The 25,653-nt window shown below is 49.8% G+C and overlaps 1 protein-coding gene across 4 annotated transcripts in view; it reads left to right on the top strand.

Annotated features, from left to right (window-relative positions):
* The window catches only part of GAK (cyclin G associated kinase), a 68,694-nt gene extending 57,557 nt beyond the window's left edge, over positions 1–11,137 (top strand). For all 4 annotated transcript variants that reach the window (XM_012663677.1, XM_012663676.1, XM_012663679.1 and 1 more), the window contains 5 exons: positions 3,157–3,273; positions 8,384–8,614; positions 8,968–9,116; positions 10,256–10,432; positions 10,628–11,137. In XM_012663677.1, coding sequence (XP_012519131.1) covers positions 3,157–3,273; positions 8,384–8,614; positions 8,968–9,116; positions 10,256–10,432; positions 10,628–10,729 — 776 coding nt within the window. In that variant the 3' untranslated portion in view covers positions 10,730–11,137. The remainder of the gene's footprint in view (positions 1–3,156; positions 3,274–8,383; positions 8,615–8,967; positions 9,117–10,255; positions 10,433–10,627) is intronic.
* The last annotated feature ends 14,516 nt before the right edge of the window (positions 11,138–25,653 follow it).

Here is a 25,653-nt window from a genome sequence, read left to right as displayed (position 1 = left end):
GAGGCACATCCCTGCTGAGTGTCAGGGCCACCGCCAACATCACAGGGCCCTGTTGGGTGTGGGTTGCATGAAGCAGTTCACGTCTATGAATATCTGTCCTTTTCCTACACCCATGACTCTATCCTGCTGGGATGTTTCTGGTAGTACAAATTGCTTGTCCAGTGCAATCATATTTACAGGCACCTCAGAGGTACTGTGGGTTCAGTTCCAGACCACCCACAATCAAAAGTGAATATCTCAATAAAGCAAATCACACAAATTTTTTGGTTTTCCAGTGCATATAAAATTATGTTTACGCTATACTGTAGCCTATTAATTGTGTAATAGCATTGTATCTATAAAAACAATGTATATATACCTTAATTAAAATTACTTTATTGCTAAAAATGCTAATGATCATCTAAGCCTTCAGGGGTCGTAATCTTTTTTGCTGGTGGAGGGTCTTGCCTTGATGTTGATGGCTGCTGACTGATCGAGGTGGTGGGTGCTAAAGGTGGGGGTGGTTGTGGCAATTTATTAAAATAAGACAACTGTGAAGTGTGCCATGTGGATTGACTCTTCGTTTCATGAAAGATTTCTCTGTAGCATTCAATGCTGCTTGATAGCATTTTACTCACAGTAGAACTACTTTCAAAATTGGGGTCAGGCCTCTCAAACCCTGCCTCTGTTTTATCGACTAAGTTTATGTTATATTCTAAATCCTTTGTGGTCATTTCAACAGTGTTCACAGCATCTTCACCAGGAGTAGATTCCATTTCAAGAAACCACTTTCTTTGCTCATCCATAAGAAGCAGCTCCTCATCCATTCAAGTTTTATCATGAGATTGCAGCAATTCAGTCTCCACTTCTAATTCTAGTTCTCTTGCTGTTTCCACCACATCTCAGTTACTTCCTCCACTAAAGTTTCGCACCTCCCAAAGTCATCCTTGAGGGTTGGAATACAGTTCTTCCAAACTCCTGTCAGTGTTGATATTTTGACCTCCTCCCATGAATCACACATGTTCTTAATGGCATCTAGAATAGTGAATCCTTCCCAGAAGGTTTTCAGATTTCTTTGCCCAGATCCATCAGCAGAATCACTATCTATTGCAGATGCAGCTTTATGAAATTTATTTCTTAAATAAGACTTGAAAGTCAAAATTACTCCTTGATCTGTGGGCTACAAAATGGTATTATGTTAGTGGGCATGAAAACAACATGAATCTCCTTGTACATCTCCATCAGAGCTCTGGGGTGACCAGGCGCATTGTCAACAAGCAGTAATGTTTTGAAAGGAATCTTTTTTCTGAGCAGTAAATCTCAACCATGTGCTTAAAACATTCAGTGAACCATGCCGTAAACAGACGTGCTGTTATCCAAGCTTTGTTGTTCCATTTCTAGAGCACAGGCAGAGTAGATTTAGCATAATTATTAAAGGCCTTAGGATTTTTGAAATGGTCAATGACCATTGGCTTCAACTTAACAGTCACCTAACAAGAGAGTCAGCCTATCCTTTGAAGCTTTGAAGCCAGGCATTGACTTCTCCCTAGCTTTGAAAGTCCTAGATGGCATCTTCTCCCAATAAAAGGCTGTTTCATCTTCATTGAAAATCCATTCAGTGTAGCCACCTTCATCAATAATCTCAGCTAGATCTTCTAGATAACTTGCTGCAGCTTCTCCATCAGCATTTGCTGTTTCACCTTGCACTTTTATGTTATGGAGATGGCTTCTTTGCATAAACCTCATGGGCCAACCTCTTTACCTTCCACCTTTTCTTCTGCAGCTTCCTCACCTCTCTCAGCCTTCATAGAATTGAAGAGTCAGGGCCTTGCTCTGGATTAGGCTTTGGCTTAAGGGAATGTTGTGTCTGGTTTGATGTTCTCTCTAGACCACTAACACTTTCTTCATATCAGCAATAAGGCTGTTTTACTTTCTTACCATTAGTGTGTTTACTGGAGTAGCACTTTTAATTTCCTCCAAGAATTTTTCCTTTGCATTCACGAGTTGGCTAACTGTTTAATGCTAGAGGCCTAGCTCTTGGCCTGTGGACATGCCTTCCTCACTATGCTTAATCATTTCTAGCTTTTGATTTAAAGTAAGACATGTGACTTTCTCTCACTTAAACACTTGGATGCCACTATGGGGTTATTAATTGGCCTGGTTTAAATATTGTTATGTGTCAGGGAATAGAGAGGCCCGAGGAAAGGGAGAGAGATGGGGGAATGGCCAGTCAATGGAGCAGTCAGAACACACACAACATTGGTGAAATTCACCATCTTATGTGGGTGCAGGTCATAGTGCCCCCAATCAGTTACAGTAGTAACATCAAAGGTCACTGCTCACAGTCAGCCTAACAGATACAATAATAGTAAAGAAGTTTGAAATATTGCACGAATTACCAAAATGTGACACAGAGACATGAAGTACACACATGCTGTTAGAAAAATGGTAGTAACAGACTTGCTGAATGTAGGGTTGCCACAAACCTTCAATTTTTAAAAAACGCAGCATCTGCAAATTGCAACAAAACAAGGTGTGCCTGCACAGGGTCTTTGACACGTGTCCCCCTCTGATTAAGTTTCATTAATTTCTTTGCCCAGGAACAATTCCAGTCTTTGGTTTCTCACTAAAATTGGATGATAACTTTAAAAATATTTTGCCAATTGAATAGGCCATCAGTGCTTTTAATTTGCATTTCTATGTTATGAATGGGGTTGACTTATTTTTATGTTTTTGATTATTTGTATTTCTTTTGAGAATCATTTCATGTTCTTTTCTCATTTTTAACTATTCCATGATTTTATTCCCAGAATATTCTAAAGTTTATACTATTATAATGAATATTGTGAAGGATATTTACATTTTAGCTAGATTCCAGGGAAGTGGTATTACAAAGTCAGAACTGTATGAACCTTTTTTGGTTCTTGATACCAATTGATAGATTATTTTCCGTAGTGCACTGTGTGGGGCTTGGAGGCAGCTGTTCTGTTGGTGTGTGACTCTGTCTGGGCTGGCATCTGGTGTGCACTCTCTTTCACGCCTTTTCAAAGCTGCATAGGTGCCGGCTGAGCAAAGAGTGAGGTGGTAGGATCGTAAGGAAGGAAGACCAGAGGCTCCCGGGAGGATGCGTTTTACTTCAAGTGGCACTTGTTGTAACACCCTGTGCCCCTTCTCCAGGCCCACTCTTCTCTTCTGGAGGTCAGACAGCCCCTTCCGGCCCTCAGGCCAGCTGGATCAAATCTCAGAGCCTGGACCCGTTTGCTGATCTTGGTGACCTCAGCTCCGGCCTTCAAGGTAACATAAAATGTATGTCTGGTATGTGGAGGGTGTTGTGTTTACTTGTAGGAGGTTTATTTTCATCTGACTCTGAGCTGCCCAAGGTAAAGTCTTTCCTCTGTTCACTGAGACCCCCGAGCCCCAGCATGGTGACCTAAGGAGACCACATGTCTGCTCCTGTCCGGGGCGTTTGCTGAAACTGATGCTCTGGCGTGGCCCTCCCTGGCATTGCAGGGTGTGCATCTTCCTGCCCAAGGAGCAATGGGAACCATCCGGCCAGCAGGGCGAAGTGTAGAAGTGTGGCATGGCTGTGTCTGGCTGGGCTCTGCTTGGCTTCCCAGATGCTGCACTGAGAGTACGCTGGGTAGGTGAGACCCCAGAACCAAGCCCCACGTCCCCAGTCCCGCTTCTGTGTCTGCCCAGATGGTGAACATCTGGGTGGTGGTGGCATTGCCTCCCGCTAGAGCCTGGTGGACTAGATATGGTGTCAGCTCCCCCTGCAGCCCCCACACTGGACACCTGACATTCCTCAGCTCTGGGAAAATTCCTTGGCTTGCCTCTTTTAATTTCTTTGCTTTCTTTTCTCTAATTGTCTTGAATTCCTGTGAGCGAATCTTGGATCTCCTGGGCAAGCATCTAATCCTCCCATCTCCATCTCTTCTCTCCTTTTTGTTATCTCCCACTGTCCCATTTTGGCTCTGCTTTTGGGAGGTTGTAATGAGAGTGTATTCTGTTATGTTGTTAAGTCCTAAGAGTTTTTTTCATTCTTTGAATACACTTTTTATTTTGTTAATAGTTTCTTGGGTATTTTTGTTTTTCTAAGGAGATCCGTGAGAGTTTTTGTCTCTTTTGCTTTCGTCTTTTCTTTCCGTGTGTGGGTCTCTGTCTTTTGCTGTCTGAGAGCAGGGAGGGACTGTAGGGAGAGCCTTCCTTGGGGAGAATGGCCTGCCAGCACTTGGGCAGGAGGAAAGAACTCCTCAGGATCCAGCTTGCCTGGTGGCAGCCTGAGACCCTCCATCACAACCTCTCAGAAAACAGAGCAATCCTGAACAAAAAGAAGCCGAAACAACTGAAAGGAGAAACAGGCAAACCCAAATCATAGTTGGAGATGCCAGTGTTCCTATCCACATGTGATAGACAGAAAGTCAGCAGGGACATGGAAGAGCTCATGACCACCGACTGGCCAGCAGGGTCCCTGCAACAGCATGCCCTTTCCATGCACCTGCAGAGCCTCCCAGGATGGGCCTATCCCAGGCCCAGAAACAAACCTCAACAAATGTAAAAGAATTGAAATCAGGGGCCTGCGCATGGTGGCTCATGCCTATAATCCTAGCACTCTGGGAGGCCGAGGTGGGAGGATTGCTTGAGCTCAGGAGTTTGAGACCAGCCTGAGCAAGAGCAAGACCCTGTCTCTACAAGAAATTGAAAAATTAGCTGGGCACGGTGGTACATGCCTGTAAGTCCCAGCTACTCGGGAGGCTGAGGCAGGAGGATCACTTGAGCCCAGGAGTTTGAGGTTGCAGTGAGCTATGATGATGCTACTGCACTTTAGCCAGGGCAACAGAGCAATACCCTATCTGGGAAAACAAACAAAAAAAAAGAATTGAAATCATACAATGTGTTCTCTGACCATAATGAAATCAAACTCTATAAATTAGTAACAGCAAGATGACTGAAAAACCTTCACACTTGGAAACACTTCTAAATGATACCTAGGTTTTCAAACAGCAAGTCTTAAGGGAAATAAAACTATATATTGAGCTAAATTAAAATGAAAATAAAACATAGCAAAACCTGAGGGACGCAGTTAAAGCAGTGCTGAGAGGGAAATTCGTAGCATTGAATGCTTGCTTTAGAAAAGATAAAATGTGTCACTAATAACATGAGCTCTCAGCTCAAAAAATTTGAAGAAGAAATGCAAGAAATGCAAAGTAAGCTCAAAGCAAGCAGAAGGAAGGAAATAATAAAGGGCCAAAATAGTGAAATAGAAAACAAAAACAAAAGAGAAAATTGGGGAAGGAAAAAGCTGATTCTTTGAAAAGATCAGTAAAATTGACAAAAACCTGTACTAAGACTAACCAAAAAAAAGGAAAAATAACACAAGTTATCAGTATCAGGAATAATATAGGGAGCATCACTAAAGACCCTGTAGGCTTTAAAAGAATACCAGGGAATGCAAACACTTCTATGCACATAAATTTGATAATTTACATGAAATGGACAAATTTTTCAAAATCAGTCACATACACTACCAAAACTTACCCAATATGAAGTAGATAATTTGAATTGTTCTGTAAGTATAAAGAAAATGTGAATTTGTAGTTATAAACCTCTCAAAAAGGAAATCCCCAGACATAGATGTGGTTTTCGGAGAATTTTACCGAATGTTTAAAGAATGCTACACAATCTCTTCCACGAACTCGAAGACAGGGAGCAGTTTCCAGTTGATTTTATGAACCTAGAATTATTACCCTTATACAAAATCAGACAGAAATAGTGCAAAAAAGGAAAACTACAGGCTAATATCCCTCATGAATATAGACATAGAAATCTACAACAAAATATTGGGAAATAGAATTAATTGATATTTTTAAAAGAATTATACACCATGATCAGTAGAGTTTATTCCAGGAATGCAAGGCTGGTTCAACATTGCAAAATCAGTGAACAGAATGTACCATGTTAATTAGCCAAAGAAATCTACCAGCCATATCAACAAGGCAGGAAAAGCATTTGAAAAAATTCAGAACCTTTTTTCTTTCTCAAAGGGAGATCTAAAAAAAAAAAATTTACATACAAAATTCAGTACCTTTCTGTTATAACACTGTCAGCAAACCAGTAATAAGAGAATGTCATCAACTTGATAACAAGTATGTACAGAGACCTATAGCTAACATCATTCTTAATGTTCCCCCTAAAATCAGGAGCAAGGCAGAAACAGCCTCTCTCCACTCTTGCTCATTGGAATTCCCAACTACTGCCATTAGGCAAGAAAAGGAAAGGAAGTAGAAGTTACATGTATTGGAAAGGAAAAAATAAAATTGTTCCTGTTTGCGGATGATGTGATTGTGTAGGAAATCTCAAGGAATCTATACAAATCTTTTAGAACTATGAGTTCAGTAAGGTCGCAGGATACAAGATCAACACACCAAAATATATTTGTATTTCTGTTTACTTACAATTACACAAGGAAACCAAAATTTAAAACAGTACCATTTATAATCATTTTTTAATATAAACATTTATAAACAGCATAAATCTGACAAAATGTATATAGGACTTGTATAATAGAACTACAAAACCAAACATATGAAAGAAATCAGATCTGAAAAAGTGGACAGACGTGCCACGTTCATGGATTGGAAATTCTAGCCAAGTAAAGGTGTTGATTTATATGTTTAATACAATTCCTACCAAAATCCCAGCAAGGATTTTTGTAGATGCAGACAAGCTTATTGTAAAATTTGTTTGGAAAGGCAAATGAGCTAGAAATGGCTAAAATATTTTTGTAATGGAAGAATAAAAGTCGTATTCCCTGGCTTTATGGCTGTAGCCACAGAAATCGAGACTGTGGTATTGACAGAGGGGCAGACACCTGATTTTTGACAGAGGTGCAGAAACCATTCAACAGATGGAGCTGGAGCAACTGACATCCATAGACAAAGGGACCTGGACCTAAACCTTAAACTTAGACTAACAGTTACTCAGATTTGCTGATAGATTGAAGTTTGACACATAGAACTCTAAAGACTTTCTGAGAATACCTTTGGGACTTAGAGCTCAGCAGAGTTCTTAGGTCTCCTAAACCACCATCCATAAAAGGAGAAATGAGTGAATTGGACTTCTTCAAAACTCTGTGAAAGACTGAGCTACAGATTAGGAGAACATACTTTTAAACCACGCATTTGGCAAAGGATTTGTATGTAGAACATGTAAATACAGTAAAAACAAAACTAAAAGCTATCCAATCACAAAACGGGCAAGAGACATGAAGAGATGTTCCTGCAAAGATGATATTCGGACAGCTGATGAGCACGTGAGCATGTTCACCATCACTGGCCATTAGGAAGATGCAGGTGAAGACCTCGATGGGACATGACCCGTCAGGATGGCTGAAGTAAAGAGGCCACACCCAGTGCTGGTGCGGACATGGAGAAACTGCTTTGTTACACATTGCTGGAGGGGATGAAAATGGGTATGGCCACTCTGGAGAACCAATACGTGGTCTCTGTGCAACTACCATGTGACCCTGGGCATTTATCCTAGACATTGTAAACTTCGTTTGCACAAAAATCCAGGGCAAGCATTCGGAGATTTGTTACAGCCAAACACTGGGGCAGCCCAGGGGTCCTTCAGTGGGTGGGTGGTTGAACAAACAGGCAGTCGCCACAGCAATAAAAAGGAGTGGACAGCAGCTGCATGCAGTGGCTCAGATGGACACTGTTCTGAGTGAAAAGAGCCAGTTGAAAAGGTCACCTACTGTTGGTTCCATTTCTAGAACATTCTTAAGATGATAGAACTTTAAGAGGAACAGATTGTTGGTCTTGTTCTGGTGTTCACAGGAGTTTGTACATGTGAGATTGGGTAGACCTGCACACACACGCACACAGGAGTGTCCCGCTGGCCACGCCTGGACGGACTCTGCAGGCTGTGGCAGAGCTGATGGCGTCAGCGGTTCACTGAGGTCATGGGAGGCGCCAGGCAAGGGTGCTTGGGTTCTCTTGGTACTGGTTTGCAGCTTTCTGTGATTCTAATTATTTCAAAATAAAACGTTAAAGAATCAGCCCTCACTTGAGGGGCTTCGGGAGGTGGTGCCCACATGATTAAGACGGCAGTGGTCCTCTGTGGACAAGCCCCTGGTCAGCCTTGGCCAGGCTGGGCCCATGGGAGAGGAGGTGCTGTCTCAGCAGCCTCCCCATCCTAGTGTCTGACCTCAGTCTGGAGTGTTCTCAGCCACCACAGCGCTTAGCCTGTGCTGCCCGGCTGCTGGAGACCCTCACATGGGTTGGGCAGAGCAGCAGATTCTGGACTCACTCGGGGATAAATGTTCATTTTGTAAACATGCTTTTCCCAACATGTGTGGTGTCTTGAGTGCCGACTGCGAGTGTTGTGTGGTCTGTTTCCCCAGGCTCACCCGCTGGATTCCGTCCTGGGAATGGGGGCTTCATTCCCACAACGGCCCCCACCACCAAGGGCAGCAGCTCCTGGCAGACAAGTCGGCCGCCGACCCAGGGCACTTCCTGGTCCCCCCATGCCAAGCCGCCCTCCAAAGCCTGTGCACAGCCAAGGCCTAACTATGCCACAAGCTTCAGTGTGATCGGGGGGCGAGAGGAGAGGGGAGTCCGTGCGCCCAGCTTTGGTGAGTTTTCCTTCTTCTTCCTTTGCATTGTGGTGGGTTTTGCACAGCTTACCCTGAGGTGGTTAAAGGTGAAATCCTGTTTTGTCGTCTTCGGCTCGGAGGCCGACCCCGGGAAAGGCGTGGTTAAACCAGTGGGTCTGTTTTCAGATATGTCTGCTGGTGTCTCCTCCGGGTCATGCCGCCAGGTTCCTCTGGTCCTGCATCCGCTTCTCTCAATTTTAGCAAATGGCCTTCGGGACCCTGTTTTTTCTTCTCTTGTTTTCTGTTGCAGCCTCAGGATAGTAGCCTCTTCCCTCAGGAGTGCAGGAGGAGTTGGGGGAAAGAGTCTCTGTAAAAAGTTTGTTCTTTTCCAGCTCAAAAGCCAAAAGTCTCAGAGAACGATTTTGAGGATCTATTGTCCAATCAAGGCTTCTCTGCCAGGCCTGACAAGAAGGGGCCAAAGACCATCGCAGAGATGAGGAAACAGGACCTCGCCAGAGACACAGACCCGCTCAAGCTGAAGGTGCAGTGGTATCAGTTTTTGGGCCAAAGGCCTCTGCTCAGGCTCTGGGCATTTGCCGAGCTCTTGCTGGGGCCTGCATCTCCAGCAGGGGACCTGTCGCTGCAGGTGGACCCTGCAGGCCCTTGAGAACATGAGGTGGCTCGAGGCTGGGGGCAAGGGGCCAAGCTAGGCCTCTGTGGCCTGCCGCCCCCGTTTCCCAGAGGGCTTGGCCAGGACACTTGGTGGCCTTCAGCGCTGCCCGCCTTCCTCCGCACTCCCTCCAGCGTGGTCTCACTTGGGGCAGCCTGTCTTTCCCCCAGGGGTGTCTGCAACAAGACCATCACGTGGGCACATCCCTCAGGGATTGCTCTGCAGGTGCTGGGCACCCTGACCCAGGACACTTGCCATGGGGGAACAAGGCCCAGTGGACAAGGTGTCACTGCTTTGGCCTCAAACCAAGTTCTGCTCTGTAGCTGTGTTGATGGTCAGTCTGCAGGGCCACAGGATGTGGCCATGGCCTTGGCTTCGTGTCACAGGCTGCCCAGGAGCTGTCTCTCATGCCCCTGGGCCCTGGGCCAGGTGGGGTTGCACTGGAGGGACATGGTTTGTGTCTGTTGTGAATGTCTGGCCAAGACAAGGGTCACTCAGTTCTGGCGGAGGCACCTTCTGGCCCCTGGGTGCTGCACCATGAAGCCACCCGGCCTGGTCCTGGTGTGGGCTCTGTACAGGAATTGGGCTGGTGGGGAGTGTGGCGGAACTGTATGTGCCAGCTGAGGCCTCTGTGGGCCCTGCTGCTGGTTCGGGCATCCTCCATGCGGCCCCGCACTCAGTGAGAATGGGCAGGGGGTGCCGGGGCCATGCGGCCCTAGAGACCCTCCTTGGAAACTTGCTCCGTGGGCCAGACGTCAGTTGTTATAGGCAGCAGCTTCCCTTGCAGAGCCTGGCAGGATGGCCAGGAGTTGGGATCTGGGCTTTGGCTGCCAGGCTTAAACTGTAGCCTGCACCCTCCCCTGCTCACTGCGCCGCCCTGGGTGCTTCCTCTACTTCGAGCCTCAGTTTCTCTGTGCAGCAAGGAGGAAAGTTGTGCCTCAGGATGTGCCCATGGTCCCCAGTGCCTCCCATGGGCACCCAGGGCTCAGCGTGCACGGTGTCCCCTGCAGATCCTGGACTGGATAGAAGGCAAGGAAAGGAACATCCGCGCCCTGCTGTCCACACTGCACACAGTGCTGTGGGACGGGGAGAGCCGCTGGACGCCCGTGGGCATGGCTGACCTCGTGACACCAGGGCAGGTGAAGAAGCATTACCGCCGCGCGGTTCTGGTCGTGCACCCTGACAAGGTGAGTGGGCTTGGCCCGGGGCCTGCAGGGAGGCCTTCCTCGGGGGCAGTTGCAGGCCCCCATCCAAGGCTCCCGGCCCATGGTGGTGACGCAGCTTGGCCCTGCCAGCTCCATCCCCTCATGGGTCCCTGGGGGCTTCTCGGCCTGCCGAGGGAGGTACTTGAGGGGAGGCTCTCATGCCACCTGTCACTGCAGGCCGCGGGGCAGCCATATGAGCAGTATGCCAAGATGATCTTCATGGAGCTCAGCGACGCCTGGTCCGAGTTTGAGAACCAGGGCTCCCGGCCCCTCTTCTGAGGCCCACAGGCCCTGGCTGTGTGTGCACCTGTGGAGCCCGTTGCTGGGATGTTGGATCCTGACCCTGGGGGCCCCATGGCCCAAGGCAGATGTGGCACGTGAGAGGCTCTGAGCCCCCAGATTGTCGCTGTTCCTGCCTCCCTCCTACTGTCCTGCCGTGGTGCAAGAAGAGAAGCATTCCAAAGCCTCTGATTTTTATTGTTTTCTTTTCTTTGTTTCTTTTTGTCCCAAAGAAACAGTGATTCTGCTTCTCCCACAGTTGTCACTATTTGTGATTTGTTTTGGTGTTCAGTGACTGTCCCTTCTCGAGAGCACTGCTCTTGATGGACGCCACTGCCATGTCTCTGAAGCTGAAGGTGTGTGTTCACGTCGCACTTTGTAATCAGTTTGGTGATCGTCTGTACATAATTAAACTGTTTTCTGATGACCACTGCAGCCTCCAGTGTGCACAGGGCCCCTCTCCTGGCACCTTGTGCCCCGTTTCTTCCCCAGGGTTTCCCCTTCATTGCACTGTTGCGTCCCAACCAGCTGGACTGTGGCCACCCCTGGGCCACAGCATCCAGGTGCTTTGCCGAAGGAAGGCTCCAGGGACAGAGGGAAAGGGAGACTCGGGGCCGGGGCTCACTACACCTTCCTGGGGAGGGGCTGGGTCCCCCACTGCTGCTAGGAAAGCCCCTGGTCTCCTTGGGGCTGTCTGAGCCACCTGGGCCTCCAGGGTGACCTCGGGCCAGTGGCCTGGTCTTGGAGTCCCAGCAGAAAAGACCCACCTTCTGCCACATGGGCAAGAGATGAGGATTTGGGTCTGGGGCCAAGGGACATGCCCTGTGGTCACTGTGTGGCTGAGGCAGACAACCCTGGAGCAGATGCCCGATGCCGCCAACATGGCGCTGGGGGACTTGCGGGTAGACGCTAGATCTGGAACCTGCATGTGTCCCTACCCCACTGGGCTGCCCTGGGTCCAGACAAGGTACAGGCGGGGCCTTGGATTTTATTATTCAGGGAATGCAAAACAAAAACTAGATTCCTCTAAAGACCTGCTGGGGAGGTACCCGGCTGCTCAGTCACGGTTGGGGCTTCAGAACTGACAAGGACAAGCTTCCATCATTCATGGACGATGCCAAGTGGAAGACAAGAGACAGTGATGACAGAACTCAGCATTCCGGCCCGAAAGTACTTTCTAAGCATCCTGTGGTGGGTCTGTGGGCAGGTGTGAACAAGTGCGTGTGGAACACGAGGTGCAGACGATGTGTCGCTGTATCAGGGATCCCAGCCCAAACGTCCTGGATGGAATAAAGGTTTTGCCCACAAAGTGTCTTGGGAGCCATGAGTGGAAACCGCAGACCCACCTTCTGCTGCTGGGGTCCCTGTGGCCTCAGAGTGCATGGCCCCTGCAGTTGCTCCCAGGGAGCTGGACGGGGGGCAGGTCATTACCAGAAACACGAACCTGGGCCCTGTGGGGGGCTTCTAGAGGGGCAGCCGGAGGGGCAGGAGAGCTCGGTGGGTGGGGTGTGTGGTCAGCTGCTGCTGGAGAGGTCCAGGACAGGCGTCCAGGTGTGAGTCGTGGTCCTGCAGGTGGTGTCCTGGCCGCTCACATGGCCTGACCAAGATGGAGAGGAGGCCAGGGCCCAGGGGGTGGCCTGAGGGGCAGGAGTTATGGGGGTGCCTGATGGTCAGATGTCTGCTGGGCCTGCTGACCTCCGAGGTTGCTGCACAGGGAGGGGGTGGGGCCTCCAAGCCACCTGAACGAGGAAGGACACAGCCTACGGCTCTCATTCACCTGGGTCACCTGGTGTGGATTCGGGTTGGCCCAGGAGTCGGCGGGCTGGGACTTGGGAGTGGCCTTGGAGGCAGAGAATGTTGAGGGGTATAGTGTGAGCCCCACTCAACCCTGTGTCCTCTGAAAGGGCCCAAAGGACACGTGGAGCAGGGCTCCCAGGTGGATGCCATGCACACCCCAATCGGAGTGGAGTGCCCAGGTCCCCACCAAGGATAGGAGACCAGAACCAGGACCCCTGAGGGGGACAGCTGCCTCTCGGGACCTCGGGCATTTTCTGCTGCCCTCCACACAGGATCCCTGCTGTGGCCTTGCCCCTTGGTCCCCCCTCAGGCCACTCTCAGAGCTGCTCAGAGCCGGTGCCAGCCTGGGTCTGTGGCACAGAGAGGCCCCCGCACTGTCCATCCTTGCAGGGCCAGGTGTCGTCCGGGCCCCAGGCTGGTGGAAGATGAGAGTCCCTTGGAAGGAGAAAGTGACAGTTTAACACCCCCCCTTTCCACAGTGGGCCTTGAATCACGCAGCCCTGTCACAGGATCTCCGTTTAAAGAGAATAACAGCTTCATGTTTGTTATGCATCTGCTGCTGTTTTTAGCTCTCTTAAAAAATAATGAGCGACCTAAATAGGCACAGAGATTTTCACATCAAAGTCGCTCTGATTCTGGCTCAGGGCCCAGCTGAACCCAGGCGGCACTACAGACTCAGGCCCCTGCCTAGGGTGGGGGACCCCTGCAGAGCTGCCCCAGGGCTAGGGTGGAGACCTCAGGGTCTGTGGGCTCCTGGGGGGCCCTGGAGCCAGGGAGGGGCAGGGACGGACTGGAGGCAGGACACTGCTCAGGCCTTGGCTTGAGCATCTCTGACTGCTCCCTTCTGGCATCCCCCCTCACCCCACGCTCGAATATGGAACCCCAAATCCCTCGGACTCCTCAACCTTCATTCCGAGAGCCGAGTCCCTTCTCCCCGCTGACCTGTGCCCCTCACACCCATGCAAGTAAACCCACCACGCCCCCCCACACCCCGTGCTCTGTCAGGGGCATGAGCCACTGGCTGTGGTGTGCAGAGGGCAGAGGTCGTCTGTCCAGGCTTGGTGAGATCGTGGGGGACGGAGCAGGGGAGCTGAGGAAGGCAGTCTCTGTCCCTGGTCGCAAGAAACCCCTTCCAAGCTGCGTGAGCCCAAAGGCTGCCACGTGCCACACTGCCACAGAATTCCACCCCTGACACTCGGCTCAGCGTGCAGACACGCAGCTACGCTTGCGTGCAGAGAAGGCGCACACGTCACTACCCAGACAGCTGTCGAAGGCCCAGGGCTGTTGGCTGAGTCCTACCCGTGGGCACCAACTCTGTCCTGGCTTTGCCATGCGGATGCGCAGTTCTAACTCATGAAAACCAAGGAAAGCTTGTGCGTGGCATTGCTCCCCTTGGGGAGAACTGCATCCTGACAGCATTGCGGGTGGATGCTGTGCTGTCTCTGCGCCTCCTCTACACACAAATGGCCGGAGGCCATGAGAAGATGCACAGAACCATTGGTCGTGGAGAAAAGCATGGAAACCCCAGAGAGAGGCCTTCACAGCCGCTGGGATGGCTACAGCAAGGCCAACAAAACCAAGCGTCCGTTGTGGGGTGTGTGGAGAAACCCACCCCCCGTGCACTGCTGGGGGGCTTTGAAAAGGTGCAACCACTTTGGAAAACAGTTTGGCAGTTTCCTAGGAGTGAAATAGAAATTTACTGCACAACCCAGCAAGTCCACTCCTAGGTGGCCCAGGACAAGCGGAAGCGCATGTCCACACAGACCTGCGCGCGGAAACAGCCCCGTGTCCAGCACAGGTGGCTGGACAGCGGACTTCTGCTCGGCAGCAGCGGCCTGGGCGGTGACACACCAGCACAGCTGTCTCCACATGAAGCGTCCTGCTCACAGGAAGGAGCCAGGTCTAAGAAGGCACGTGGCGTGACCCATGTGTGTAACATCCCAGAGCATGTGCGGTAGGCTATAGTGAGAGGAAGCAGATGAGTGGCCGTCTGGGGCGGTGGGCGGGGGTCCCAGGGAGCACCAGGAAACTTTAGGGGCTGGATGTGTTCACTCTCTTGACCTTGGAGATGGCTCTGCAGGCAAGCACACACGCCAAATCTCCTGAAATTGTACTCCTCAAACGTGTGTGTGATCCTAAGTCATCTTGCTGGGTTGCAGACCCTCAACAATGAACCCTAGTGGGTGAAGCTGCCATCTGTCACCCTTAGGCCACTGACTGCCACTGTCACCTCCCCTCCCGGTGCCCCCAGGCAGCCCCAGGGCTCCGAGAAGAGGCTGGCTGGGCAGGTGTGGGCATCCCCAGGGAGGAGGCAGAACAAGGGCCCATTGGTGGGAGGACTTGGCTCCGAGGAGTTGGGGGGCCGGGGTTGAGTCACTGCCAGAGACCAGTGTGGCTGTAATGAGGGAGTCAAGGTCCAGGGCACGGAAGCCACTTTAAGCAGAAGAGCTGACGTTCGATACACCGGCTGAGCCTGTGTCCACAGGACAGAGCACTAAGGAATGTCAGTGGAGCCCCAAGTTCCACCTCTGCGGGCATCTCCAGGAGCCTGTCCTCCCTCCTGCATAGTGGCTGCAGCCCCCGCGCCTCTACCCACCGAGCCCACCCTACAGACCTGGAAGAGGCTGGGGTCAACACCCCAGGCCAGACCCTAAACCCGGGGACCTCCTGGGGCACAGCGAGGCGTAGCTGGGGACCTCCCATCATGACACCGATTTTCTCAGTGTTGTGTCGGTTTGGACAAATTTCTGGGGCACAGAGCACCGTCGGCTGCCCTGAGCCCTGCTTGCTCCTCTGTGGGCTCACTCCACAGGTTTGCTAGCCAAATTCTGCCACGGGCCAGCTTCCCACTGGGCTTTACCTGAGGTGTCATTCTCAGCAACTGGCCGCGTTCATCTGTTACATGCATGGATGGTTGTGCTTTGAGGAGCTCTCTGGGCGCTCCACTGAGATGTCTAAGTTCCTAGGGAGGGGCGTTCCCCAGCATCCTGTTGTCGGAAGTCCCATTGTCTGAGGCAATCTTGGATGACAGCTCTGGTGCCAGGTTGGGGACTGAGCTACAGATGAGTTTGTGCAAAAGCACAGCGACTGGCGGGCAACAGCCTGAAGATGCTGCTTCTGCCAGAGGGAGCGGACTCTTGTCCATCCACACGGAATGCCCCACCCAGAATCCAGCCTGCCAGCCCCCTCGCCTGCCACCACCAAAGACCCTGGCTGCACCCCGACTTCTCTTCCCTGAGCCAAACAGAGTGATCAGAACTGCACCTCAGGCTCAGACCTCACTGCTGTCCTCGATTCACAAAAGCTTTAGATTTTGCCATTAAAATGCACCTGGGGATGCCCCCCCGGCCACCTGCTCTGCACTGCAATGCCTGGGGTCAACCGTGAGGAGAGCAGCAGCCCCTGCTGGACTCCACATCACAGCCTCAGGGGGGTCGTCCAGCCACTCACCAGGCATGTTGTAGAAAAGCCACAGCCGAGACTTTTCCAGCCTTGGTGGAGTGACAGAGACCAGGCTGGACAAGCGGACAGAATGTGCAAAGCAGCTGCTTTCGGACATCAGGCCAAAGGTAGTAGAGAGCAGGGGTCCCTGGAGAAGGGAGCCCCCCCACAAACACCTGGCTTGCTGCCGGGGCACTGGAGGGTGGTCCCGCTGAGTAGGGAACTCTGGGAGAAGGAGCCCCAGAAATCTTCTATGGGCTCCCCTTGTGGCTAAGTACCAAGAGGTGTACGAATGGTGTGAAATCTACAAAGCCAGGCAGGAGGATGGGAACTGGGAGCTGCACAGTCCACGGGGAATGAAAACGATACCAGCTGGAAACTCTGTCTACAAGAGAGGATCAGAGCCAGGAATATGAATGCGTGGGTAAATATGAAAGACCCTTTGCTAGTTTTAGAATTTATTTGTAAAATAATTGTTAAAGCTAAAACAGTAACAATGCATGGTGGGGTTTATGACATACATAAAAGTGAAATCTTATGTAAGCTTCATATTTACACAGAGGCGGTACATCGTTCAAAGGTTGGCGGAGATGATTAAAGCTGCACATCACAAACCGTAGAAGAACAAAAATGAAACAAAAAGAGACTTGGCAGAACTAATAACACGACAGAGGACAAAAATATGGAATCCTAAAATATAGGACTTCCAAAAGTAGTCAAGAAAAGAATAAAGAACAAAGAATAAATGGAAAAATACAAAACAAATAGCAAGGTGATCAAGATGGTAGACATAAATTCCATTAAAATGTAAAAACTCCAGCTAAAAGGCAGAGGTTTTCGGAATGGATAAGAGCAATATTCGGCTATGTACCGTGCACGTAAGCCACCTAAATATAAAGACATATATCGGCAGGTGTGACCAGCTGGAAATAATGTACCACACAGACACTGACATTAGTTAAGCTGGCATAGCCATGTCAATATCAGACTGAGCAGATTTCAGAAAAAGGAAGGTTGACAGAGAAAAAGAGGAGCTTTCCACAATGATACGGGGTTCTATGTATCCAGAAAACACAATATTCCCAAATATGTATGTACACAATAACAGAGCTTTGAAATAGATAAAGCAACAACTGACAAAACTTAAAGGAGAAATAGATAAATCCACAATTATAACCGGCCACCTCAATACTCCTCATTCAGTAATTGACAAGTAGACAGAAAAATCAGTAAATATATAAAAGACTTGAATAACAAACTTGACCTAATATATGTTTATAGAATACTCCATCAAAGTATTAAAGAAATCACTCTTGCTAATCTCATTTTTATTTTTTTGTAGAGATGGGGTCTCACCATGTTGTCCAGCCTGGTCCCAAACACCTGGCCTCAAGCAATCTTCCTGCCTGGGCCTCCCAAAGTGCTGGGATTATAGGTATGAACCGCAATGCCTGGCCAATCATTCTTTTTTAAGTGCATGTGGAACATTCTCAACAATAGACCATATTATGAGTCAGAAAATAAATCTCAATAAATATAAAAAGATTGAAATAATGCAGACCATGTTCTCTGACCAGAAGAGAATTAAATTAAAATTCAATTGTAGAAAAAACAATATATCTGAAACACCACCATCAGACATTTGAAAATTAAATAACATACTTCTAAAATAACCCATGGGTCAAAGAAGAAATCACAAAGAAATTAGAAATATTTTGAACTGGGCCAAGCGCAGTGGCTCACGTCTGTAATCCTAGCACTCTGGGAGGCCGAGGTGGGAGGATCACTTGAGGTCAGGAGTTGGAGACCAGCCTGAGCAAGAGTGAGACCCTATCTCTACTAAAAATAGAAAAATTAGCCGGGCATGGTGGTACACTCTTGTAGTCCCAGCTCCTCGGGAGGCTGAGGCAGGAGGATTGCTCGAGCCCAGGAGTTTGAGGTTGAGCTGTTGAGCTAGGCTGACGCCACTGCACTCTAGCGTGACAGAGCAAGACTCTGTCTCAAAAAAAAAAAAAAAAATAGAAAGGACTATTTTGAACTGAATGAAAATAAACATCAACGTGTCAAAATTTGTGACAAAGCAGTGCTTAGAGCAAAAAGCATAGCTTTAATTACTTACATTAGAAAAGAAGAAAGGCCAGAAGTCAAGAGTAAATTAAGCCCAAAGTAGGTTGGAGGAAGGAAATAAAGATAAGTGAGAGTATACATCGATGGAGTAAAAAAATAATAGGGGAAAAAATCAATGAACCCAGAGTTTGTTTTTTGAAAAGATCAATAAAATGGATAGGTTTCTAAGTAGACCCCTCAAGAGAAAAAGAAAGAAGACGCAAATTACCGATGTTGAGAATGAATGGGGACCGATCACAGCGGAACATGCAGATATTAAAAGGATAGTAAGGGATATTGTGAACAACTTTATGCCAAACATTTTAACAACTTAGATGAACTGAACGATTCCTTGAAAGACACAAATTACCAAAACCAACTTATAAAGAATTTTGAAAACTCAGAATAGGCCTATATCAAATAAAGAAATTGAATTAGTAATTGAAAAGCTTCTCAAAAAAAAAAAAACCCAGCAAAAACAAAGACAAAAAACTGCAGACAGTTTTACTTGTGAAATGTATCAAACATTTAAGGAAGAAGTAATACCAGTCCTACACCAACTCTCTCAGAAAATGGAGGAGGAGGACACATCTCCCAACTTATGCTATGAAGCCAGACTTCCAGTAATATGAAAACTAAACATGTTAGAAGGAAACCTACAGACCAATATTCCTCATGAATTAACATAGACACAAAAATTCTTAATAAAATATGATAAAAGTTGATCCAACAATATATAGGAGGTAGGGAGTATATATATCCCAGGAATGCAATGCTCACTTAATGTTCAAAAATGAGTCCATGGAAAATAATGTTTTGCCTGGAAACTATAAGATTAATGACAAGATAAAATGTATAAACATGGAAAAAATGAGTCAATGTAACTCACCACAATAATAGAATAAAGGAGAAAACCCGTAAGATCATCTCGATAGATGCAGACAAAGCATTTTACAAAATTTAACTATTCATGATAAAAACTGCTGGTTTGGATATGGTTTGACCCCACAAAACTCATGCTGAGTTTGATTCCCCATTGTGGTGGTGTCTAGGGGCAGGTCCATCCTGAATAGATCAAAGACCCCCAAGGGAGGGAGGGAGGAGGACAGAGTACATCCTGAGAGAGGGTCTTGTCACGAAGCCTGGCTTCCTTCTCGCTGTGTGGTCTCTGCGCACACCTGTTCCCCTTCTGCTTTCTCATCAGAGACAGCCTCCCAATCTTGAACTTCCCAGCCCCCAGAATAAATCTATTTTCTTTATATATTACGCAGCTTCTGGTATTCTGTTATAGTAACACAAAATAAAGACAAAAGCTCATAGCAAACTAAGGATAGAAGGGAACTTCCTCAACCCAACAAAGGACACCTTTGAAATAAACACAGCAACCACCACACTTAACGGTGAAAGACCAGAGGCTTTCCCTAAGAAAAAGGCAGGGACGTCCATCTCATCATCTTTTCAGCATTGTACTGAGGGCCAATCCAGGCCAATAATGGGGGGAAAGGCACAAAAACTGGAAAGGAGAAGTAAAACTGTCTTTACATACATGCAATGCAACAAGTAGGTATATAGAAAGCCCTGAGGAAACTACAAAATAAAGCACCTAGAACTAATAAGCCAGTTTAGCAAAGCTACAGGATATAAGGTCAATATCAAAAATCAGTTTTATCTCTATATAATAGTAGTGAACAGTTGGAAATTGAAATAAAATATACCATTTATGGCGGCATCAAAACCATGAAAAATTTCCAGATAACTTTCACAAATATCTGTAAAATCTATTTATTCATAAAAATTATTGTTGCAAAAATAAAAATTAAAAAAACTGCAAATTTTGCTGAAATTTAAATATAACTAAGTAAACGGAGGGGCATAGCACATTCGTGGATTAGAAAACTCAATAATATGAGGATATCAGTTCTCCCCAAACCAGCCTATACATTCAGTGCAATTCCAATCAAATTCCAGCAGACTTGTCTATAGAAACTGGCCATCTGATCCTAAAATGTATGGAATGTAACAAACCTAGAAAAGTGAAACCATTTTGAAGAAGGACAAAGTTGAAGTTCTGAGACTTACTATAGAGCTACAGGAGCGAAGATGCGGTAGTCTCGAACAAGCTCATGGGTCCAGGGAACAAAATAAAAACACAGAGTCCAGAGTAGACCCCTGTATACATAGTGTATTGATTTTTGGCAGAGGCCCCAAAGAAGTCCATGGGGAAAGAAAATCTGTTTCAACAAATAGTTGAAAAAAAAAAAAAAACAAATAGTTGAATTGGGCACCCACAGCAAGAAAGCCCTTACCTCTTAGTATACACAATAACTGGATTGTAGACCAAAATGTAAAAGCCAAACTATAAAATTTCTAAAAGAAAACACAGGAGAAAATCTTTGCAAGTTTATTGTAGCAAAGATTTCTTAGATAGGATTTTGACATTCAAGAAAAAATCAATAAGATGTACTTAATAAAAATCAAGAACTGTTCTTGAAAGGACACAATTAGGAAAGACAAATGGCGAGCGAGAGACTAAGAGAAAATACATTTGCTCTTCGGTGCCCACGGAGGTTGGTTCCAGGACGCCCATGGATGTCCAAACCCTCAGATGCTGGAGCCCCCCAGTCAGCCCTGCAGGACCCAACGACGCGGAAAGCGGATCCTGCACATCCGCGGGTCTCACTTCGCAGGAACACTGTGTTTCTGATCCAAGCTTGGTTGAATCTGCAGCTGTTGGTTCTGACAATCCGGGGCGCCGACTGTATGTGCAATGTGTGTACCCGGCAGAGATCTGCATCCGAAATACGTCAAGAAGTGTCACAACTGAGTAAGAGCACAAACAGCCCACTTTTAAAATGGGCAAAATATTTCATGTTTATTTCAAAAAAGAAGGTATAGAAATGCCAATAAACACATAAAAAGATGATCAACAACTTTAGACCTAGGGAAATGCAAATTTAAGCCACAATGAGACACCACCTAACACTCACTAGAATGGCTACACTTGAAAAGACCAGCCATACCAAGTGTTGGCGAGGACATGAAGCAACCGGAACCCTCAGGCTTCTGGTGAGAATACAAAACACTGCAATCCATTGGAAAACAGTTTGGCAACTTTAAAATTAAAGTTAAACATATACTTATGATATGACTTAATTTCACTCCTAGATATCTACTCAAGAGAAATAAAAACATATGTCCTTGAATTGTACATGAGTGTTCATAGAGCTTTATTCAAAATAACCCAACTGTTTCATGAAAGGGCTGTATATGCAAAGCGACCCCCAAATGCAGGAGTTGAGAAACCAAAGAATGAGGCAGACACATCCAGTTTGCCAGTATTGGGGAATTTACCAACAGAAGCGTGGCCTTGGGCGGCTGCCAGATGAATGAATCTCCGCGCTCTTACCCCCAGGCCCAGGGCTCATGTGCCATAGGGAAAGGGTGCACATGCTCTGTGGGGAAAAGACGAGAATGCTATGTGCATCACAGCCAGTAATTTGTGTGATAACACCGAGGCTGTTTGGACCAAGGGCAGGATTTAGGGTATGTATGCGCTCTTGCACAAGAAACGTAGGTAGTGGAGAGCTGAGAGGCAATCCCACAGGTGGGCTCCATCGGAAGCCAGCATGGTGGATTAGCATCCAAGTTGGGGTCGCATTAGCCTCCACACCGAACCGGGAACAGCACAGATGTCCCTCAATGAGAACATGTGAACAAACTGCAGCACACCCACCCAGTGGGGCAGGACTCACAGTGAAAAGGGGCGGACGGCTAATGCACATGCGCAGAGCTCAAAGACAGCAGCTGAATACAGAGGACACGCACCGTTTGGTTGCATTAGAGGAAGCCTAAGAAAGGGCTCTTTCTACAAGTGTAGAAATGGCTGGCTGGGGCTGCGGCGTGGCTGCCCATGAGGGAAGCTGGCTCTGACTGGTAGTGACTCAGCCTCTGGGACCTGGCTCCGTGGCCGCCAGTCATGGCAAAGACCTCCTCTCTCTCCCTCCTTTTCCCCCCGTGCCGTGGACTAAGTCCAAATGCAGTTTGTTGAGAGCTCCTGGGGCCAGCACTTACTGCTCTGGGGCCCAGCCATGGCTCATGGGCCTCTGTGGGCATGCCGAGGTCAGTGGGTTTCTGGAGCAGGGGGGAGCTGGGCTTGATGCCAAATGCCTGGGAGGTCCAGAGCTCTGTCGGCCACTGGCCCACTTCCCCCCACCTGTCAGGGCCCTGGCTGCTGGTGGGCGGGCATCTCACTCCGGCCCAAACCTTCCCTCTCAGGCCTCTCCCTGCTGTGTCCATCTAGGTCCTCCAGGAAACAAATGCCCAGGCAGGATTCTATGTGCAAGAGATTTTCTGGGGACACGTCTGTGAGGAAAGGTGGGGAGGCGACTGGACGTGTGGGCCTGACCCCAGAAGGAGAGGGAGGGACGTGGGTGGGCATGTGCATCGCTGCAGTGCAGTCTGTGTCCATTGGGGGAGGTGTGGCCCTGGTGGGAGCATTCTCACAGCCACCACAGCCCACCCTGGCACCGTGCAGCCCCCAGGAGCAGCCCCCACAAGGTTCCTGGGGGCCTCAGGAGAGGGGGCTAGTGAGCTACGCTCCCCACTGCAGGTGAGCTCAGGGCTGTGGCTCGGCCCCCTCCACCACCCACCCAATCCCCCGTGGGTCTGGAGGTCACTTGTGTGTGCCTAAACCCCCACTCTCCTCTGGGGCCAAGGCCTCGGGGCAGGAGTGTCAGAGCCCTACACGGAGCTTCCCCTTTGTGGAGACCTCAGACCCACCAGGTTCTGCGGGTCCAGGCCGGTGCAGCCTCCTTTAGGTCTTGAACATGGAGCCGTCTCCACACCCCACCAGGAGAGGATGTTGGTTTTGATTTACTAACATGGGGTAGGCGTGGCCCAGCAGTTTCACTGGCCTCCTGCCATGTGGTTCCCACTAATGACCAAGCTCATCTGTGCCCACAACTCCCTCGGGGGTGGGGGATGACCCAGATCCTCAGACTCTCGACTCTGGCGGGTGGGGCTGGATGGCTCTCAGTGTCTCTGGGGTCATTGACAACCCAGACCCGTGCCTAGCTGTCCCTGTGCACAATCACCGAGCTAAGACCCTCAGGGGCCCTAAGGGGCTAGGTGCATCACAGTGGACCATGCCCGGCACCGTAGGGCCTTCCTCAGGCCGGGGCTCCAGGCTGGACATCAGCTCAGGCTTGGGAACTGGCCCAGGGTGTGTCTCGTGGGCAGCCCGAGCCCCTGGCCGCAGATGCGAGGCAGCCCTGGGCAGCCCATCCACGGCCCGTCTCCACTGCCCCTGACTGTTGCCTGGCCTTGCCGTTGTCATGGTGACTGAGGTTCCTGCCTCTTTTCCCCAGGAGCCCCATTGTCCCCCTGTTGGAGCCCAGCCTTTGAGCCCCCCCACCAATCCCCTGGCTTGGAGAGGATGCCCCACCCCTTCCTGCAATTCAGGGCCCCTCCCAGCCCACTCCCCACAGCCTCAGCCGCCAGTGTCCCCTGCATGGGGGAGCTGGGCCCACACAATATGTCCACCATCCTGCCTTCTTCCCAGACAGCCAGGAGTTGCCTTCCCTGGGATCCCTGGCTGGTATTAAATCTAGCGCCTTGAGAAAGTGTCCCCAAGTGTCCCCAAAGTAGTGAAAGCCTGTTCATCCAGCCCCACAAGCTTAGACCTTGAGGGAGCATCTGCCGGCCGTACCAGGATCTCCCTCAGATGCTCCTCCGCAGGTGCTCCTCCCATTTCTGCTGGCACCTGTTGGGTGATTCTGGCAGCTCTTTGGGGTGTGGTCGCCTTCCTCCCGCTGCCTCAGAGACCCGCTGCACCCCTGCACGTGGCTTCAGGGTGGGGCCTTCGGTGGTGGCAGGCCTGAGACCCACGTCTGTGGCTCCAACACAGAAAACAGCTTTGGATTCGGTCCCTGCCTGATTCCTATCAAATGCCCATCTGTGGGAACTAACAAATACTCCTTTGCTCACTAAATACCCACTGGGTACCCATGCGTGCTGGGCCCCATGCAAGGCTCCAGCCCAGGATGGACAGTCCCGACTCAGCCCTGGCTGGGTGCTGCCACCTCCGCCCTCGCTCTGTGCTGCTGCTCAGGGGCACTCTCTACACCCAACAGCACCTGACAGGACCTGCACGGGGTCAGGACATCCTAGAGCCCAGGAGGGACTGTCCACCCCTCAGTGAAGCTGTCTCAGACCCACAAGTGGGTGTGGGTGGACCCCAGAGGTCTCTGCTTTGCAGCCCTCACCCAGGGCCCAGCTGTCCAGTCCAGTGCTACCTGGCAGGGTTGCAGTGCTGTGGTGAATGTGATAAACACCAGGGGACACAGCAAGGACATGAGTTCTGGCTCACAGGAACACACACATGTGCTGCCGTCCCCCCACCTCAGACGTTGTCCATGCAGCCCCGTCTGGGCTTGGCCTCCTCCACCCACGTCTGACCATCCTCCGGGCCCCACGTGGCCATCTTGTCATCCTGCCCACTGCCCAGGTTCACCCTTCTCCCAGCCCCGCGGCAGGAGGCCATCAGGGGAGGCTTCCTGCAGGAGGACGGGCAGCGCTTGGCTGAGAAGGAGGGAGCTGCGTGCTAAGGACAAGGCACAGAAGACAGATTCAGGGAAGAGGTCACTCCCAGAGCCCAGCCCGGCCAGTCCTTCCCAGGTCCACAGGGAGCAGCAGCGGGCAGGAAGGGGAGTCTAAAATGGTGGGCCACAGGGCTCTGCTCCTAAGCCCCCTCCTGCCAGGAGGACAGAGATGGCACTGGTCAGTCTGTGGACAATGGTGAGCTGGGAGTGTGGCCCAAACAGCTGGTGGCTAAACTATAGCTCACTCACAATGAAATGGCTGTGGGGGCCCAGGCCACCCTGTGCTGGGGGATTTTCACTGCAGCAGTTGCCTGCTGCGTCCTCGGCCTCCGCGTGCCCCTTCAGGTGCTGGACCGTCCTGGTCCCCTGCCCAGCTGGGGTGGAGCTGGGGACATTCGGGGCCAGGCTTGTGGGCACCAGGAGCAGAGGGGATGGGCCCTGACTGGGACTGAGTGGAGGGAGGACAGTTGGGCCTGAGGCTCACTGATGGGATGGGGACATTCGGCCTCCTGCTGCGGTGGATGGCTGTGGCTGATGGACTTCGCAGGAGACACTGGTGTGGGCAGAGGATGCGGGGGTGGCCCTGCCCAGGGAGGCCCCTGCTGGCGAGGGAGGTCAGGCCCAAGAGTGGCACGGCCTCCCACGGCCACACCACATGCCAGGGCGGCCTGGCCTTCCTGTCGCGGCACCTGTTCCTGGACACACATTCGGGGAAGGTGCCGCCTGCGCAGGGCCTTCCCTGCGGGGACATCAGGTCCACTCCATTGTTTCTGTTAATTGTTGAAGAGCACGCTGGTATTCATTGCAGTCGGGGCGGCTCAGAACGTGGTTAACAAATCCATTCAGATTTCTTTCCTAGCGGAGGCCCTAAGAGGATTGTATTTTCTTAGTATTGAAATGAGATTCACGTGGCACAAAATGGACCATTTTCAAGTGTGCCTTTCAGGGGCATCAAGTGCATTCCTGGCGTTGTACAACCGC

Source organism: Propithecus coquereli, unplaced genomic scaffold (assembly GCF_000956105.1).
Source record: "Propithecus coquereli isolate 6110/MARCELLA unplaced genomic scaffold, Pcoq_1.0 Scaffold821, whole genome shotgun sequence".
In the NCBI taxonomy this organism is placed as follows: Eukaryota; Metazoa; Chordata; class Mammalia; order Primates; family Indriidae; genus Propithecus; species Propithecus coquereli.
This window is presented reverse-complemented; position numbering and strand designations above follow the sequence as displayed.